The 20664-nt window shown below is 39.2% G+C and overlaps 1 protein-coding gene across 1 annotated transcript in view; it reads left to right on the top strand.

The window, feature by feature from the left end:
- The window catches only part of FBLN1 (fibulin 1), an 80279-nt gene that overhangs the window by 31728 nt on the left and 27887 nt on the right, over nt 1-20664 (top strand). Inside the window, 9 exon segments of the mRNA XM_075112530.1 lie at nt 1911-2012; nt 3089-3226; nt 5453-5590; nt 6727-6870; nt 7686-7814; nt 8317-8442; nt 8994-9113; nt 9941-10072; nt 10637-10760. Of these exon segments, the coding sequence (XP_074968631.1) occupies nt 1911-2012; nt 3089-3226; nt 5453-5590; nt 6727-6870; nt 7686-7814; nt 8317-8442; nt 8994-9113; nt 9941-10072; nt 10637-10760 (1153 nt within the window).

Genomic DNA, 20664 nt, shown 5'->3' with positions numbered 1-20664 from the left:
TCTAGTGGGTAATACCTCAGAGGTGTTACCTGTTGAACCCGTGGAGTACTCTGGATTCTACAGAACCTGGGGATCATATATTAAATATGTGTATTCTTTTACCCTTATCTTGGGATGATCAGGGTGACTGAATATGAAATGAAACTTGTTTCCTTTTGAGATGCATCACCTGAAAAAAAAAGGAAGAAAAGCAGCTATTGTCCGCATTAGTCAGGCTGTTCTGCCTCCTGGGAAGAATGTGTTATTGGGATATTGTTCCGCTAAGTATTCTGATTTATTGCTTGTCACATGTGATTTACACGTCTATAAACTTAAACCAGCAGTGATTTATTATTTTCTACAAGCATTTCAGAACTAAGTAATTTATTTAGGATAAAATCAATTTAACAGACTTATATTCCAGTTAAGAGATGATTTACTGTGCTGCACGTTGTATAGCTATTACACTCTAGAGAGGATGAAAATGTCTCCTAGGTCATTAGGTAGTCAAAGCCAACACTGGTTCTCTTCCTTGTCTCCAGCTGCTAATTACAAGAGATGACATAGAAAAATATGTTATATCTTTTCCTAGCATTATTTCTTTATGTAATCAATTGTTGCATTTGTCAGTTAATCAGCTGCCTGCAAGAGATGGATTGGTATGGCTAATTACAAATTAGAGTTTCTTTCTACAGTATATTTTCTGATAAACTTGGCATGCCACAATTACTTGTGACTTTCTGATCTTCACCGGGGGAAGCTTAAATTTCCCAGGCAGCAGAACTTCCAGTAGTTTGTTTTGCAGCACCTTCGTGGTATATGAGGATATCAGTTCTGTTCTTCCAACAAGTCCACAATAGGTTTTACTGTGAATGACAGGAGCTCACAGTATTAGCAAAGGTTCAGAAAGCAGTAGCTGTCCATCTCAACCACAAGGCTATGGTCCCTTTTAATGTCATTGCTTTTGCCAGTATTGTATACAGACTTAATTTTCTGTCGTGCATTAATGACCTTTTCCTCATTAGAAATTGTTGCACTTTTAAACATCATTTTAATTCACTCAAAAGTTTAAAGTATTAGAGCTGCATTTGCCCACATTGATTGTGCTTATCTCAGACCTTTTGTTTAATGCCTATCCAGCCATTCTGAAAAACGGAAGAAGACAGGTTCTATTTGTACTAGGAATATCAATACCCTAAAAACAAATAGTTGGAAGTATATAACCTTTTCTTTATTGTAAGAATATGAAATTCTTTTTAATATTGATTTATTTTTCATCAAGACCAGAAAAACTTCCTCTAGTATCCTCTTTCGGTCTGTCAGAGTAACCCCAGCTCTCCTTCACATTCTTTGTGACTCCTGCACACACCTCACTAGGTCCTTAGTACCCCAGTAGTAAGTCTTGATTCCTTTAGGTTCTCTGAAGTCTTTGTCACCCACAATACCTTATTTTCCCTTTCATGTTTCCTGCCTGCTGAGCACATGCTATAGCTAGTTCAGAAGTATGGTCCTAACAACGATGGACTAAAAGTAAAGCCTAATGCAGCTAATAGTGTGAATGTTTCATGAACTTACAGTGATACATCTTGTCTTCTTTATCGTACAGTAATCACCACACAAAATTGTAACTTCGCAGCCAAAACCTTAGGAAGTGTCTGAGCTCATCAGCGTTTTCCCTTCAACTTCTAACAATGATGGGCTATGAGTGAGCAACTCCTTAATTTACTTCCTTCTTATATTAATTTTCAGAGCTAAAAGAATTCAGTGATTACAAACACTTCTTTCAGTGTTTAGCTCTTTCCTTCTTTTGTATATGTGTTTAGTTATCAGCTTTCTCAATAAATCAGCAAGCATCCTGTTAATCAATGATTTGTTTCAGTTCCTGTGGAGAGCCTCTTAATTATATAAGACTTCTTAAAATATCCAATTAGGTGGTGGTCCCTGCTCTCAGCAGTGCAGAGACACAGGATCCAGTTATGTCTGCTCCTGCTTTGTTGGGTATCAGCTTCAACCAGATGGTGTCAACTGTGAAGGTAAAAGAAATAAAACCATTGCCTCGATTATCAACATCTTTGTTTTAAAGGAGCAAGAACAGATTAAGAAAGATCCAGGCAGAAAAGATCAGAATATGCTTATGCCAACTGGGGAAAGAGATGAGATCATAAAAAGTTGATTTAAATGGAGTGTTGGAATGAGAGTTGTGGGAAGATGGAGTTAAGAAGGAATCAGTAGAACAGGTGAAGGATTTAGTGTGGAGAAAAAGCAGACCATCTTGAATCTATTGCTGTGAATAAAACCAAAATATGTTCAATGAGGACATCTGCTTCTGCACTAGTTAGCCTAAGCTCCTTTTGTTGCTAACTGAGAGAAACGAGCACTTCCAGGGCACAGTTTATCTTGTCTATTTTGCATAGCTATTGTAGGAGGAAAGGCATTACTCATCAGAGTGCCTTTTTCTCTCAGTGACAGAAAAGGGAGCCTAGGCAAGTAACTCAGATACAAACTTCAGGATATAAAATAGATATTGATCATGGGTCAGGTTAACACTAACCTAGTGTGAAATATAAAAAGGAAGAACTTTTACATTTGATATATGTGGATGCCAAATGTTCTTATGTGTTCAAAGAGAAAATTAAACAAATCACAGAAGAAATGTCTAGTAGTAGCTATAAAATAGAAACTTGCAACTTGTGGCTCAGGGAGTCCCTAAGCCATATGTGGGTGGGACGCAGAGCAAGGGAAGGATTTCTGAAAGTTTTCCTCATTCATATAGTCACTATAGTCATCTGCTACTGGACTCAGTCAGATGACGGCCCTTTGCTCTCACTCACTACAGCTTCCTCCTCTTTCTGAAGTACAGTGCATCAGCAGTCAGAAGTCCTGTTAATAACAGGGTCAAAATGTCTTTACTGACTCATGCTCTGAGAACAGAGGTGAGCAGCCATGTTGTGCGTGTGTGAGTGTGAGGCCAAATCCGCACCGTTCTTTGTATCCTGATGCTCAAACTAATGGAGGTGTGCCCACAGCTAGCCTTTGATCTCATCTCCTCCTACTGATTTCATGTTTCTTATTTACTTTTTTTTTTTTTAAATAACTTCTCATATTCTAGATATTAATGAGTGTATCACTGGGACACACAGCTGTGGGATTGGGCAAACTTGTGTCAATACACTAGGATCCTTTCGCTGTCAGCGGGACACGAGCTGTGGAACTGGTTATGAACTAACGGATGATAGTCGTTGCAAAGGTATGTCCCGTGCAGGGAATCTTCCAGACTTAAGTAAAAAAATAAGTACATCATCATGTCATACTCCTACCTTCAGTAAATACACTTGTAAGCTATAGTTACACAGGGGGACACAGGCAGGGCTAGTTCTTCTGGGACAGCAGTTTTCTACCTGTCACCTTGCAGATACCAGATCAGGCTGTCTGTAGACTACAACAAAGACTTCCAGGAGAGATAACTACATTTATTTTACACTGGCAATTTGTGTTGTGCGACAGGAGCTGGTCTGGGGACTGAAACAGTTGATTTTGAAGCCCCAGCACTCACACTATACGCATTTTTCTGGTGTTTACTTCTGGCTGGCTCTAGTGTGGTCCTATGAATTGCTTGCTCATTAGTGAGTGGAGTGTCTGAGTCCTGCTCCTGAAGCATATCTAATGGTTTAGTTTCACCTAGAAGAATCAAGTTTGCACGCTTCGGAGTGTGAAATGAAGTGTGGAAAGTGGAATGACCAGGTGATGCAATTTGAAAATGCTAAAGGCAAATGCATATTTCAAAAAAAAGTAAGCCTTTTTCCTCAGGAGGTTTAAATTTGTTACAAAGGGATTTATTTCTTAATCACAGCTTTCTTAAGGATTTAAAAACGAAAAGGGGTTTAAAGCATTTTCTTGACTACCTATGTTTGAACGCAAGGATAATAGTTTTATTTAGTAAAATAATGACTGTTTTCAAGTTGCATCTAGCTCAAAGTATACCCGTTACGTGCATCCATAACTTCACCTGACATGCTACCTTCACAGAGATATAAATTAGCAGCAAACTCCATTTGATTTGGAATTGGTTTCCACTGTGAGAAAGTCTGTTCCCCCAGAGCTTAGAATTGTTTATAAACAGACAAATTTCATTCCACGGAGTAAATTAACCAAAATTCTGGGTAAGGTTTTATTGTATGAACTGATCAGTGATGAATAACAGATTGAATAAAAAGCTGATGAGCAAACTCCCAATGCAAAAATCTGCAGAACATCCAATGTTTTTCAAAGTAACATTATCGAACTTTGATCCCTTTGAAATAAAATTTCTGCTGATTTGAATTACATCAGATTTAGGCCAAAAAATGGCTTACCAGCAAGTATTAACAACCTTTTTCTGGTGGAAAAAAAAGAGTACAGACAGTAAATTATGCATGCCATTAATGTTATAAATTTCTTATCTGCATAAGTTAATAATGTTAATTATTGTTATGTTAATAGTGATGAAAATAGAAAATGAATAATCTTTATGTATGATTTTTAAATGCCAAGTAAAATGACAGTTGTGCAACATGCAGAACCCTGCTGAACCCAATTCAGTATTAACCCACCATAAATTTAAAACAGGCTCCACAATCATTATTTAAGTCTCACAAAGCTTTAGGGTTAACCAGTTGCATCTACTGTTGCATCAACTGCGTAAATGGGAAACCTGAGGCATTCTATTGCTAGATAGTTTCTATATTTTAATAGTTTAAGGAGACTTCATCCCATTGCAAGGTGCCAAACATTAAATTTTAGCTGCTTTTATGTGGACAGGGTTACATTTGTGAATGAAGCCTCATCAGCCTTTGTCTGCTTTGCGTAAATCACAGTTTATTCACAAATATTTATTGTCTATTTTGAACTGAAATGGAATATTAAAGTGAGCAGAAATCATATTTATGTGGATTTTAAAGCACAGTAATGCAAGGATATTGCAAGCCTTAATACGGATGAGAATCAAGGCCAATTAATTCACTTATGAAAGAAATTAACAATGTCTGTATTTGATTTAAAGTTAAAATTAAAATTGCACTTGGACATATAATTAAATCTTACTGACTTCAAAGCTGAGCCCATGTATAAGCGCACTGCTGAATCAATGCTGAACACTGCTGAACATGGTGCTTGAGGTGCTCTGTAATAATTTTGAATCATTTAGTTGTGAGAACTAAACTTGTAAAACATAACACACACACATACATCCCCTCCCCCCCCCCATATATAACGTTAATAACAAAAGAGTAAAAAACCCTTAACTTATTCTACCTGTTTTTACTGAGATTCTGTTTGAGGTAGTAGGTCAGAATGATCCTGGTTCACTGCGCTGAGTTGCATGAAGATATGCTGCTGATTAATCTGTCTGACATTTTTAACTATGTCTTTTGTTTTAAATGTGATGAAAAAGCTTCTGTCAAACTCCTGCTAACGATTTTTTTTTGTGATGTACCAGATATTGACGAATGTGAGACTGGTACTCATAACTGCCCCCCCGATTTTATCTGTCAGAATACTCCCGGATCTTTCCGTTGCCGACCCAAGCTACAGTGCATGAATGGGTTTATACAAGATGCGCTAGGCAACTGTATTGGTAAGGCATATTCTTATTTCAGTGAATACTTAAGTGTTGCCTGTGAGATAAGTTGTACTTTCACTGGGTGAGTTTTGAGTTTCTAAAGTCATTCTTCATGCACATATGCATTCCTTTGCTATGTATTTTTTCTGCTTCTTTAAAGGCAAGCTTGGTCCCACAGGTAAGATTTACAGACAAAAAACACATTTAAGTAAAAGACTTACCTACTAGATCTCTGGTTTTAATGAGAGTTGGTTACCTATGGCACTTAGCTGTGTTTGAACATTTTCATTAAGTCTTTGGGGATTTTATCTGAAAGAAAATTTGTAAGAAATTTGTTATATGTTTTATTTCTCTCTATCCAAAAGGTTTCAGCTAAAGCTTAGTGTAAAAAGCTGTCATTTATGACATCCTTTGTAAACCACTTTGTTGATATTAGTAGTGTGGTTCTACAGGTATGTAGGTATTTCCAGACCTGTCCCCTTTTAGTTATAGCTTATCAAGAATCTTACTATGTTTGAGAATGATGGGCCAGTTATAATACACTGCGGACAGGAGTTTTATTTTGAAGGCTGATTACAATCTGTCGGGCTAATGCCTTGTTTCCAAGACTCCTACAAAACAGAATTATAACCTTTGTATAAATACGTTAGAATTACTGTTTTCCAGCAGACTCTAAATGGAATTGTCTAATGTGACCTACAAATCTATCAGTTATTCCCTTGAGTAGTATTTTCAAGTCTCAACTTCACTTTGAATTCCCCCAGCGGCGTAGCATGTCTTGGACTTGTGGAACTGGCTGAGCGGCAGCAGCTGCCAAGTCTAGCTCATTGTCAACCCCTCGTTCTTCTGACCATATCATACCCTGTAGTGCCGAAATCTGACACTGGAAACACTGAGGCTGAAAACCAAATTGCAGCCTTTAAAATGAAGGGGCCAGGGCTTGTGCACAGCAAACCCTTTGACGACGTGTATCAGCCATAGCTAGTGCCAGGTCCACAGTTGTTAGAAGTAAGCGTGTTTTCACTGACATTAGCAAAACCACATCAATTTGCTGGTGAATACCTGCAAGCAGTAGTTTATCTCTGTAGAAATGGAGTCTTGCCTTAAACGTCTTCAGACAGAGATAGTTACACTGATTTGTGCTCTTGTAGATATCAACGAATGCCTAAGCACCAACATGCCATGCCCAGCTGGGCAGATATGTATTAACACTGATGGCTCTTATACCTGCCAGCGAATCTCACCCAGCTGTGGCCGAGGTTATCATCTCAATGAAGATGGAACAAGATGCATAGGTAAGTAACAGTTTTGAAAACAAAACAGTTTGAGGAAAATAAATCACATCTTTTGATTTACATTTACCAGTTTCTTGCACTTTGCCCAAGTTTTTCTCATTCCCACAGTCAATTCTTGATCCTGTTCTTTCCCTCATGGCAGTCCCAACAAGTGGAAAATGATAGGGATCCGCTCTCTGTTCTTCATATAACTCATGAAACCCTATAGTCTGAGGAGAAATTATAATCATGCCCCAAAAATGGCATTGACTGTGACTATATTAGTGTATTGGAACAATGCCATGTGGTCTCAAATCTCCCCAATACAGAGGTATAACACAATGTCCCACATTAGCCATTCAAGTAATGTTGAAAGGCATATATGCCTTTGGCTGGCTTTTAACTAAGGTGGCTTTTGCAAAGAGAGGTGTTTTTGCATGTGTTTTCAATTTTTGTAAATGGCTTATCAAAGCACTACTGACTGTGGGTCTCTGGCATCTTGCACTAGCTGAAGATCTGATCCATGAATATTGAGTGTGCATAATAAAACAAGTTTGCACCTGATTTCCTCCATATATTGTGTGATTTCCTGATTTATTTTCTGTCCCAAGTCCATCAATATTACCAGGACACCTGAGAGGTAATCTGTTTCAGAAAGAATAGTTTGGATTTGTGACTCCGATCTTCTTGTGGAAGCTGAAAGCTAGATCAAAATCTTGCTTTCTGTTTCAAAACACTTTATAACTACTAGGGGAATCAAATATGTTAACATCTTGTTCTTCTCTCAACCTGCATGCTCAGAAGTGTACTTTCAATCCCTTCTCTCCTTTTTTTAGATGTGGATGAGTGCTCATCCTCTAATCAGCCTTGTGGAGAAGGACATGTTTGTATAAATGCCCCAGGCAATTACCGTTGTGAGTGCAAATCTGGCTATTCTTTTGATGTCATCAGTAGAACTTGTACTGGTAAGTTGCACCTATTCACTTGAATACAGGCAACCATAGCATTTTAAAAAATGATTCCATGTAAAGAATGTTATTGCTCTCTGTATAGCCTGTTTCATCCGAATGTAAAATTGACTACTATATTATTTGTATAACTCTAATACCATATTAAAGAGATGCTGATACTTCAAAGGAAGCTGTATTGGTATTGTCAACATGTTTTTTGTTATCATGTTAAAAGGTAAGATTAAGAGAGTGTGTAATTGTTTTCTGTGATACTTTTATATGCACCTACAGCAAAACATTCCTTTGGAAGATCAAAGCAACTTTCTTCTTTATAGATCTGATTCAAATAGGCACTTGGGTGCTTCTAAATGAGCATTTGAGCAAGTTCTTCCCTCTCTAGTACAAAATTTAGATCTGGAAAATAAAACCCAAATTTTCATGACCACATTCTTGTCTAGACTACTACTGCGGTGAAGCCAGCCAATACATAGACGTCTGTGTGTATTTATCATTGCAGATATCAATGAATGCAGACGCTATCCAGGCCGCCTTTGTGCTCACAAGTGTGAGAATACTCCCGGTTCCTATTACTGCACTTGTACTATGGGATTCAAGCTTTCAACTGATGGCAGGTCATGTGAAGGTACGGCTGTCATATGCTTTGGCGTATAGTGTGTGACACAGCTCATTGCTGTTTAGCTATTTCCATTTTATTTTAGCTTGTCAGACTGCAGTGGAATGGCATGAGAAATCAATGTAGTTATGATTAATCAAGGCCACTGTAGCCCACAGCTCCAATATATTGCCTTTTGGCTGGATCATGCAGAGATGTATGAGTCTGCCTTTACTGTATTTTGATGGGTGATTCAGCTAGATCGATTCAAGACCTTCACAACCAGCCTTGCTGATATCCAGATATAAAAATGCAGGTGTGGTCCTAAATACTCCCTCAAAGTCACACACCTTGAAGGACAGAGGGAAATAATAGCACAGTGCAGATTAATCTGTACTGCCAGACCCTGTTGAGACTAATACACCCAAAAAAAGCCCCCTATTTCCAGCTTACTCAGTGACATGCATATCATCCTTTTTTAATTTAAAAAATTGTTTTCCAAAGCTTTGCCTTAGTCCTGTAATAGGAGTGATGAATATAGCAAGAAATTTGGGGTTCAGGTATATAATTTTGCATTTCAGATTTAAATGAGTGTGAGAGCAGCCCCTGTAGTCAAGAGTGTGCCAATGTGTATGGCTCCTATCAGTGTTACTGCCGCCGTGGCTTTCAACTTAGTGACATAGATGGGATTTCATGTGAAGGTAAGCATTATTGTTTTGCAGGTAGAGAAGGAGTAAGCATTTCTTATTTTCACTGTAACGTACACGAACAGTTCCATGTTCCTGTAATTGTTTCATTTTAACATTTGATTCTCTTTGGTATTTTCCTGTGAAACTATGAAACTGTATTTAATGAAGGTCTTCCACCCATGTCATAGACTCAAAATATCTCTGCCTGTGTGGTATCAGTTTTGCTGTTTGCACTGAATTGTAGCTTGGCATACTTTTGTAACTTACCAGAATTTCTTTTTTTTCTGAGGAACCAACAGCATTTCTAGTCTTCAGGAAGTGAAGATGCAAACACGTTTATATGTTACATATGTAATACATGATATTGCTAGGTAGTATTTCATATATCCTCTTTTTGTGGGTGGTTCTGAACTAACGTAGAAGTAGGTTTTCCTCAAATACAAGGAGGATGTGAATTTCGACTTAGGTCTCCAGGACTTACTAGGCAGTAAGACCTGGGGCAGAACACCTCACCTCAATTTTCTTTTTGTAAGAACAGAGAAAACTGTGCCTCTCCCTCCCTTTTGTAAAGTACTATGATACATGTCACTGTGAAGTGCTTGCTCTTCTCCATTTACTTTGTCTCAAGGGGCCATATATGGCTATTAATTTTCTTCACACCTCCATTTATTCCTGACAGCCTTTATTGACTAGAGCCACCCCTATCTGATGATCTTTTTCCTTGCCAAGCAATTAGAATCATGAAATTGTGTTTGAAGCTTGCAGCAGGAGCACCATACATGTGCACTTGTTTGAGTGTCATGAACACATAATAAGTTAGTGGTGTTTTCTTCTTGCAGATATTGATGAATGTGCTTTACCTACTGGAGGGCATATCTGTTCCTTTCGATGTATTAATATTCCTGGAAGCTTTCAATGTACCTGTCCCTCCACTGGTTATAGGTTGGCACCCAATGCACGCAGCTGCCAAGGTGAGTTCAGTAACAGGAGGGATACCTAACTGGACTGTGGACTTCTGAAAAGTTTTAGCAAGTTTTTGTGTTTAAAGATATGCCTTTCCTACAATAATACAGGTGAAGCAGTAAACATGAGCTTGAACTGACTCTGAAGAAACCAGTATTTTACAATAAATATACAGGAATTTTCTCTTATAAACTCTAGAATGCAGTGGAGAATACTTTTTATAACATTATTAAAGAATTCTAACAAATTCTGAAGATGAAGATTCCCACTGTGAAATGGTATGAGTTAGTTTAGCCATTAAAAGGAAATATCATGCTATAAACGTTTCAGCAAATATTTTGGTCTTGTCCACTTAGTGGCACTGCTGCTCTTCCTTTTCCTGTTCTTGCCTGTGGTTTGCGTTAGTTTTCTTCTTTTTTTTTTTTTTTTTGTTCTCCTGCCCTCCCCTTCCAATTCTGTAATAACATTTAATTGCATCCCATGTTCTGTAGTATCAGATACTTTCATCATCTGGCACCTGCAAGTAGAGGACAGGCATGTGTTTAATCCACTCATGTTTTTCCATTTGGCAGATATTGATGAGTGTGTTGCAGAAAGCCACAACTGCTCTTTCAATGAGACCTGCTTTAACATCCAGGGGGGCTTTCGCTGCCTTTCTTTGGAATGTCCAGAAAATTACCGCAAGTCAGGAGATACGTAAGTACTTCCTTTTTCAAGGTTGAACAGCCTTTTGGTGACATGATCTCCTTTATGTCATGCCACTGCTGTCCGAATACATAACGGATTCTGGCAAATATGTATTTTGTTGGTAGGCCTACCCTATGTTTTGCACACACAGGTTTGGTCCCTTTCTCATGCTCCTATTTCAGTTTAAGAAAAAGGTATTCCCTTAAAAAAATGCCATGTCTCAGTGGTTTGCATCATAATGATATCTAGAGCCATAAACTGATGTTCTCTCTGGCTACCTTGCAGGCAAACTGTTAGGAAGGTTACATTCAGCTTCAGAATTCTGACTTGTATTTCCTTTCACACGTAGACTTTCCTTACTATTACACTCCAGTAAAAGAGTTCTTTTTAGCTCCCTCTCTTGAGTTCTTAACAGTCCGTTGCAAAGCATTGCAAGAATGTCTTATTTTTAGTACCATTTCACCTCTGTTAAAAAAGCTGGGAATCCTAGCAAGGGTGGTATGTTAGCTGCTGCTCATATTTGTGTCTCTTAACCTAGCTCAGAGAAAGTCTGTGCATTCTGGTGTTGAAAACATGAGACAGCTTTGGGAGGAGGGGCAGCTGGCAGCTCATTTATACCCATCAAATGGTGCTAGCATGGTGGAGAAGTTGTTGCAATATTTCAGTCGCATAGCTAGTTTATGGCTGATGCAGATGACTGCTTTTCCTCCCACCCTGTGGCCTTGTGGCCACCCTGTACTGCAGCGATTCTTCCAAAGGCTGCTCCACGGTCCCCCCCATGTGCCCCATACCCAGGTAAGTGTATGCTCAACCAGCTAGGTAGGAAAGCTGATAAATCACATTTGTCATCAGCCTGCTATTGCTTTTCCCAGTCAGTGTTCATATGCCCACCATCTTTTAGATAAAATTGATTACTCTGTGCCTCTTCTGTAGAATGAAGCTAATGCTGATCTTCAACAGAGGGACTTTGTGGGGATTACTTAGTTTCCATTTAAAACTTAATCTGTGAAGTGCCATAGTAGTGGCACAGCAGATGGATTTGATCAGAATGCTGTCGAGGGAGTTCATGGTTTAAAACCAGATATTTATAAAATATGTTTGTATTCTGAGAAGTGTCAATAGTAATTAAATTTTAAATTATATTTGTCACATCAATAAACAAGCAGTGCCTTGTGATGCAGGTGTTCTCTGTATTTGTAATATTGTGGGTTCATTTGTATCCTAAATAAAAAAGAAGTCATTTGCAATGGGCCACTAAGCAGAATTAGCAGATTACTGCTCTTATGGACATCCCTGAGCTGCAAAGTTCAGTTTATAAAATGTGCATCATACACACACATTCCATTTCATCTTCTTTCTTATCTATATTTTTATGAATGTGTTGAAATTGATGGCTGTTAGAGATGTAAGGAATCTTTTGGGGAAGTAGTAGAATGTCTGAATTGTTTTGCTGTGCCTGGGTTGCTGGGGCCCTGTAATGGCTTACTCTGCCTAACTTGAACAGACTCATAGGGAGAGATTCTTCTGATGTGCTAGGGCTATAATTAGGCTATGAGTCAGACACAAATCCTGTAGCTGCTCAGTGAAGTTCTAATTATTTTAATTCCTTGAGTTGTTATCTTGTTGGATTTATTAGGTTTTTCCCTCTCAACAGCTACAGACACAGTTACTAAATTTATTGTCGAAAATGTGTTTGCATAAACCAAAGAGAATATGAGTTTGTTATCTTTATTGCAAAAAGTCCAAGTTAGTTCAATGGGGAGATAGGTACTCTCATACTTAGCCGGTATAGGAGTATTATACCAACATGCCAGAATCAGGGTTTTTGTATTGGGTTACCTTGTGCCCACTGGGGAGCAGTTTCATAAGACAGCTCTTTAGCACCCTTTTTGCATCCAAACTAATTTACATATTCTTGAATAATTTAATTTTGGCAAATATAACCCAACATAGCTGATAGCTAGCATATCTTCATTAGCTTTTGCATGATAATGACATTAAATCACTTTTCCACCCAACCCTGTGCCAGGACTCTAAAATAAAAATATTTGGCTTCTCATAACATTGTATCTGTTACAGATACCACTTTCCTCTCCTTTTTATTCAAAACACATTCCAGTTTCACCAACTTGGCATATCATAAGAAAGACAACACATTTTCCATTCCCATCAAGTTGGCACCCCATGGGATATTTTTACCCTATTCTCCAATATTTTCTTTGGAACAGTTATAATTTAATAGGCCTCAGCCCTGCAAATCCAAGTTGTTCTTTCTTGTTTTTCCTTAAAATCCTTATGTACAGGCAACAGTCCTCAGTGATCCAGAAGCTTCCTTACCCAATACCTTTAAAGCAGGGATTTTTGCATGGTGGCTGTTGCAGTGGTGATAGTCACCAAGTGAAGTTAGTTGCAGGATCATCCCATGCTACAGGATGAAAGCTCAGGGTTCTGTATAGATACTCTGAGTTTCAGGAGGAAACAGCCTGTGCAACCGTCCCCAAGGCCAGCAAAGTGCCTGGCATGGTCTGATCCTTAATGGTAACAATTTTATTGAAGGCCTCATCTCTTTTGCTTAAATTCTGCCTTTTTTTTTTTTCTTCTTGATCAGCCTATAGGCTTGGTATTTTTCCAAGGATAATTAAGATCTACTGCTACTGACAATAGGACTTAACTTGCTGCACTGCCTTGCCAAACACTTTTTGTTTTCAAATTGCATAACAATTAAGTTCTCTTTATGCGACACTGAAGCCTAACATTTGTAACATTTAAGCCAAGAAAAATAGTAGAAAAGATAAAGAAGCAGTTATGGCGACGTGTCAGAAATGTGTGCTGCATTGAGCCAGATTGGGAAATATTTTTATATTCTAGACATGTCTGCATATTATTAAGGTTGCCTTCACTTCTCATTATTAGGACCTGTTTTTAACTGCTTAGAATTTTGCCAAAACGTAACCAACGGCTGAAATTTTACATGCCAGGTGTCTGACTCAGGCTCAAGTTTTGGCAAATTTCAGCCAAAGCAGTTCACTCATTTCCAAGAATACGGGTAGGGAGGAACACATTGTTTTGTGCATTTAAGAGGTTTTGGTGATTTTTATTTTTTTCTTTTAACAGTTTGCTGTCATGTTTTGGAGCAGAAATCTGAAATTTGTTCAGAGATTACTTTTGTACTTTCTATCATACTTACCAAAAACCACTGAAACTTCTGAAATTACAAACTTTGTGAAATTGCATTTAACCTTTTTTCATAAGCCTTAGGAAATTAGGACCTTGATGGATAATCTTAATCCACCCCTGTATGCCAAAACAGAGTCAGGTCTACCTGGAGTATTTCTGAGAGTTGTTTGTTTAACTTTTGCTTCAAGTCCTTGAACGATAAGGATTTCATAGCCTCAGTGGCAATCTGTCTTTGTGTTTGACTATCTTCCTAGTGCAATTTAATCCTTCCTATCAGTAGAGAGGTCTTTCTTTTTTAGCAACAATTCTCTTCTGATTTAGCAGACCTGAGCTTCTTCCAGCTCTTTAAAGCAGTCTAAAATGTGCAGGAACCAACTCCACAGACTGTCTGAGCCTGCTCCCACTCATAGCCACAGGAAAGCAGCCCGATTTTCCCCATAATGTCAGTTCCTATCTGTCCTGGGTGAGGTGCTTCTGGCGCTGACATCCCCAGAGCCTGTTTCTTCTGCTCTTTCAAAGACCACCCAGACTCCATGGATGAGAAAGCTGTTTCTAGCACGGGTGAGAGAAGAGCTGACTTGGTAAGAAGATAAGGCATACTTAGGGATAAGGAGGCTGAATGTAGGGAGGGAAGAGTCTGAAGGTATGGCAGGGTAAGGAGAATGAAACTGGGAGATGCTTGTGGGGTAGAAGGTAAAATTGGGTAAAACAGTTTAGAGACAAGGGGGAAACCAACTATAGGACTCAGGAGCTTATGGTTAAGGGTGATTGATACTAGACTTGGATGAAGACCATCAGAGCAAGGAATAATTTGGGATGGCTGCACAAAGATACTGAGGGAAGGGGTGTATGCTTTGGGACTAGGGCTGTGAGGTAGAAACTGAGAACCAAATGTCAGCCAGGGGAGGATAGAGGAAGAAGAGGAGGATTGGCACTGGCTGAGTAGACAGTCCTGATGCCAAATGTTTGAGTGAGCAGGAAGGGCAGTAGGCAAGGAGAGGGGATAGGAAGAAGGAGCCAGGTTGGGAAATATAGGTGGAGACAAGGATAGGACATCAAGGCTCAGTGTTGAGGGAAAACAAAGATGGGTCTGTCACTTCTATAGCTTGAAAACTCCTTGACACTTTCCAGCTCCAGACAGGAGGAACATGCAGAGTACTACGGTACTGCTGTATACTGTATTCCTGCCTGAGCCTGAAGTGGGACTTCAGGTTCTCCTCTGGTTAAGAAATATCTGTGAAAACCAACCATCAGTTGGTTTCATTCCAAGTTTTGGTCTGTTTAAGACAAAAAACACCGTCCCTACACAGCTGCTCTATTAACATAAATATAGAGATCCATGATGTGGTGATACAGCCTGGCCAATGGCTTATCTGGGCCTCAAAGTGTGGTGCAACCTGCTGAAAAGAAATCCACACCAATGAGAGCATAAACGAGTGCCTTTGTAGTGGAGCATATTCATTCTAAGAGGTCCAGAAGACTGCTACAACTCTGGAAATCTACAGGGTTGAATTTCAGACATGTATAGTGTGTATAGTTTGATAATATTACTTGGCTAGTTGTTCAGCATGTCAAGATGTTTTCCCCGTATGAAGTAAATTACAAAGCCACAAATCCTGCTAGCAAAAAGTTCTTTTCCCTTCAGCGCATGAGGGATTGTTGTATACCACTCAACTCCTTTGAGCACAATGGAGTAAAATCCAGGCTCAGAAACTAACAGGAGGGAAGGCAGAAAATACTTTCTTCTCATCTCTCCATTAGGAAATGTTGTATTCATTATCTGAAATGGAATCTCTCTAGTTTTGGTAGCTCTCCTTTATGAATAACCGGTGTTTGGTACATGAAATTGAAACTATGAATAATTCTTTGAAACCAGTATTTCAGCCACATAAATAAACCTAAGAGAACAGAGTAGTAAATGAGCTAAAATAATCAGGAACAAATTCAGGAATAAGCGTTTAGCAGCAGTATATGCGTATTTTTCTAGCCCATGCACCTAATTGTAGAGGTTTGTGAAGGTGTATATAAAACTGCGTCACTGCAAAGCAGTGCATATTTTACTTGGGCTCTGGGCTGGGTTCCTCTGGTAGCATCTTGCTGCCTCCTCAGCACTCCTCTTTTCCCGCCAGGTCCCCCATGCTCTCTCCCACAGCGACACGGCGTGGTGGCAGGGCGCGGTAGCTGTAGGGCCAGCTCATCCGTCCTGAGATGCCACAGAGCTGGAACAGCACTGGGGGTCTTGGGCTGCTCACTCACTAGCAATAGATTGTTGGATTCCCCCACTGTATGATTTTCTTCTGCCCAGTGAAGGGAAGCGTTTCAATAAGGTCTAAAGAGTACACTGGGATTTAAATGCTCATTGCTTATTGCCTTTGTGGTGCACGACCCCAGAATGAACTCTGGTTCTTGAAAGCAATAATACTTGCTATCTCTCCTGTGTGGTTATTTGATGGAACAATTAGTGCACGTTAACTAAACATATAGTGAAGTGTGCAGTATATAGTGTGCACCACCAAAGAATAAGATAAAAGATGATGAATTTTGAATAATTCTAACTCCTAGCTGCGGGCACATCTGTCTCCACAAATAAATTTCTGAATCAGCAGAATGTCCTTTTTCAAATCTTAGCAAGCTGGGAACTTTGCTTTTATTTTCTCTTATGATTCTGGCTATTATTTTAAAATGCATTTTATTCTTTTAAAAGAATAAATCATGTCATCTTTATAAGCATGGAAGTGCCCATGAGCATGTAAGTGCTTCCAAAAAGATTTACATGAAGAAAACATTTCCTACTAAGAAATTAACTGCCTTGACTTGCTTCGTGATTTCAGCAAAACCAAGTAGCCTTATGATTTCAACAAATCCAAGTCATTCTTTTTAGTGGAGTTATTGATGACATTTCAGAAAAGAATGCAGAACTCACTGTACCTGAAAATATTCCAAGAGTATCCACACCTAATTAGCCGGCCATCCTGTGAAGACTTGTGTGTGCTCTTTACACACATGAATAAAATTAAGAATGCATTTAAGTCTTCAAAGAATTGCTTTGTACTTTGGTTTGCAAGCGGTATTAAAAGAAAACAGAACACATTAACTGAAGAACTGAGGGTGCTTTTAACTACTCTTTTTGAAAATCTTTATTTTGCATATAATGAGAAGTTCCTGGAATTCAGGTCACCATGCCCTGGCAACAAAGCAGTGCTTGCTTATGAGCCACAGTTCTATTGATACCAGATACTCTTGATAGAAGCTCAATTTTATCTGTCAAAATAAAATAAATGAAATAGGCACTCAAATTTCCTTGTGTTATTTAGAAGCAAACCATGCTTTCATGCTGGAGCATTTCTTAGTAAAGAAATGAATTAATAGTTTAGGTTCCAAAACCTCAGCTTGTGGACTGAATATTGCTTTTGAGTGGAGAGACTCTTATACATGATTTAATTGATTTATAGTTGTGTATGAAGCAGGTTTGGAGCTAAATGCACAACCCGATCATCCCCAAATTTTGCAAAGTCAACATCCAGCTGAGATCATCATGTCTATCTCTACTTCCATGTACCTGTCTGAGAGGATGTTCGGATACCAACTTGAATGTGGTGATTTGGACATATCTTTAATCTGAAATTCATATAATCTTTCCTTGTATGCAATTCTCTGAAGACTTCTCAAATCCACCAGGTAGCAAGACATGTCAGATCTTCAATAATATGCTGGTGAACTCCAACATTCTTCAATAGCAGTTACTTTAATGCCCATACCTGTCTGTGCTGTATTTTACAGGACAAAGTTCACTTCTCTTAGTTACAGAAGGGGAGAAGATTCCTCCCTCCATGCAGATCCTGATCTCTAGTGCTAACATTCATTGTTCACTTTCAGCCTGTATGGGTGATCTCTTCCTAGTTCTCTGGTTTTGAAGCTGTAAAACAGTGCCTAGTGATAAGGGAAGGAAATGGCAGAGGGCAACTTGCTCACTCATTCCTGTGACTCAAGGCTGCATAAGAGTGGACTGAACGTGTAGGGCACATGCTGGAGACGTCAGGCTGTTGGATCTTGTTTTCAGTGCTTGCCTAGGTGTGTGTTGGACTGACTCAGGTTTGTTCTCCTGGTAGCACAGCAAAATACTGTGCCACATCAGGAGGAGGGTTTGCCGTCGAAGCAAATAAACCTTAATATACAGGCAGTGTTGGAAATAAGTTTTACATTTCTCTGTATGCTGTCAGATGATGAACATAAATAGTGCAGCATCTAGAGTGCCTCTTCTCTCTCAGAAAGGCTAACTCCTTGTACATTTGTGGTTTTCAGACTACTTTGCTTGGTCTTAAAATCCATCCAGACATCCCTTGTAGGACACAGTTAACTCACTAACCACTTAGCATCTCTTCCTTTATTTAACATATGCCCAGTCCACGAAAGCATAAAACTAGGGGGGGGAGGAGGGGAGCCAGTGTTCTCCATAGGAGAAAAGCTTAGCTGATCTAGATGCAAATAAACTCTTACCCACGATGAGGTGCCAGACTCAATCCATCTGTGCGTGCAAAGAAAGGGCAACACTTCTGAAAATGGCAACATTCTCCAAAAGCACCAACTAAAGACCAGTTCATCCTTATTTAATAAATGTCCATTTGCAATATGACTGGGGTGCCAGGCTGAAGAATGGATACAGTATGCAAGTCAGCATACCTTTTCCCACCCCCACTGCCCTTGCTCTCCTATCACGCTTGCTAAATGTACGCTAATCTTCCTCTTGTCTTGTGTTCTCACTTTTCTTGCAGTCGCTGTGAGCGCTTGCCTTGTAATGAAAATAAGGAGTGCCAGAGCCTGCCTCTGAGAATAACCTACTATCACCTCTCTTTTCCTACCAACATTCAAGTACCCACCGACATTTTCCGCATGGGCCCTTCCAATGCTGTCCCAGGGGATAAAATTCTGCTGTCCATCATCAGCGGGAACCAGGAGGGTTTTTTCACCATAAAAAAAGTGAACAACCACAGTGGCATTGTGGTCATGCAGCGGCAAATCACAGAGCCCAGAGATCTTCTTCTGACAATTCAAATGCAACTTTCCCGCCATGGAACTGTCAACACATTTATTGCCAAACTTTTTATCTTTGTCTCTGCACGGCTTTGATCCCTAACTTAGAGGCATCAGTGGCTACTTTTTCTATTCTAAGAGTAGCTTTTTTTTCCCCAATTTTAATAAAGTTTTAGTTCATCTGTTGCATGCTGCCCTTGCATTTTATTTACCATCATCATTAGAGTTCTCCACTTTCATCTGTCACTGAATGTCTCAATTTGGGGAGATTCTTATGTGTACTCTGCTTCATCATAAAGCAGAAATTGGTGTCCAAGAGCTTATTATCTGAATATACTGAGGACTGAAAACTATTAATTTACTTCACACAGTAGTGGAGTTGGTCTCATTTGATGATACACAGCTGCATATGTTTAGGTCTAAAATTTCAAAACAATATAGGTATGTAATTGGAGCTGTCTTAACTGAGACATCTTTAGAGAGTTTCATCACTTACAGGTCAAATACTGTGCATTTTCTGAAAGTCTATTAAAAGGGCATAACTTAGGACCTTAGAGGTGCCCCAGCACACAAGTCACTTTGGAAGTGTGGAGGCAGATTCTCAAGCTGCACTATTTATCATTGCTCTGTTGTAGCCAGTGGGCTTGTGCTGATATCCACAAGGTACAGATCCCAGTTCTAATTTTTAAGGATGGTACAAAAGAGAATCTCCTCTAAAGAACATTTATTTTAGAGATTTTTCATCTTCCTTTCTGTGGAATGTCCACTGAATTGAAAACCTAATGATGGGAAAACAGTAATAAACTTCTTAACAGCACTCAGCTAGTAGCAGAGCTCCTTTCTGTTCCACAGGCTATATCCTGAGATGTGTCTACAGGAACATTTGAAAAAGATACCTAATGGGTCTCATAACATTTTTGTCTCTCCAACTTCCGTATCAAAGCTGATAAATTTTTAACTGTAAAGACTCTACCCACCCCCGCCACCAAAAAACCACCAACCAAACCCTAGCAGCCCTGAAAGGTCAGCCAGAATTCCAATATCCAAATCTTTCTTCCTTTACTTCTACAACTTCCTTCCTTTACTTCTATGCAATCAAGAACAATGTAGACTATACAACTGGAATTTCTTTGGAATTCTTTTGTTTCGTGGGCTGGAAAAGGATTTGTTTTACTCTTCAGTCCTTGTATTGCTAAATATTAAAAACTCAGTCCCAGAGGTATGGTCTAAAAATTAATGTTCTTTTACACCATCCCGGGCTCAGATATCTCTTCTGCACAGTACATAGGCAGAAGAATCAGTCCATAGAGAAAGGAGGGATAATCCATGTGAATGCACATATTAAAAATATGCCTCACTATGTAAATACAGACAGCACAGGCAAGGTACATGGTTAGAAACTGGGAACGTTCTAAACCCAGATCACAAGCCTTAATCACCTGAACACAAAGAATTACTCTATTAGTTGTAAGCTGCAGGCTCTCAGGCTCATCATCAGCCAAGGACTAGATTGGGGCATGATCGCAGCACTCTGCCAGAGTATTACATATTCCCTAAGGCAAAGTTTATCCCAGCTGGCTGACAGGAGTTCAAGTCTCATGAGGAATGCCAGTGTTTAATAAGTCTGTTGACACATACTTATAAAGCTGCCAGAAGTTGCCAGTGGGGATAGAGTCCCAGCTTTAAATATTGAAAGCGCAAGCCT

The sequence above is a fragment of the Phalacrocorax aristotelis genome, chromosome 1, assembly GCF_949628215.1.
Source record: "Phalacrocorax aristotelis chromosome 1, bGulAri2.1, whole genome shotgun sequence".
Lineage (NCBI taxonomy): Eukaryota > Metazoa > Chordata > Aves > Suliformes > Phalacrocoracidae > Phalacrocorax > Phalacrocorax aristotelis.
Note: the sequence above shows the minus strand (reverse complement) of the source record. Positions and strands in the feature narration are given on the sequence as shown.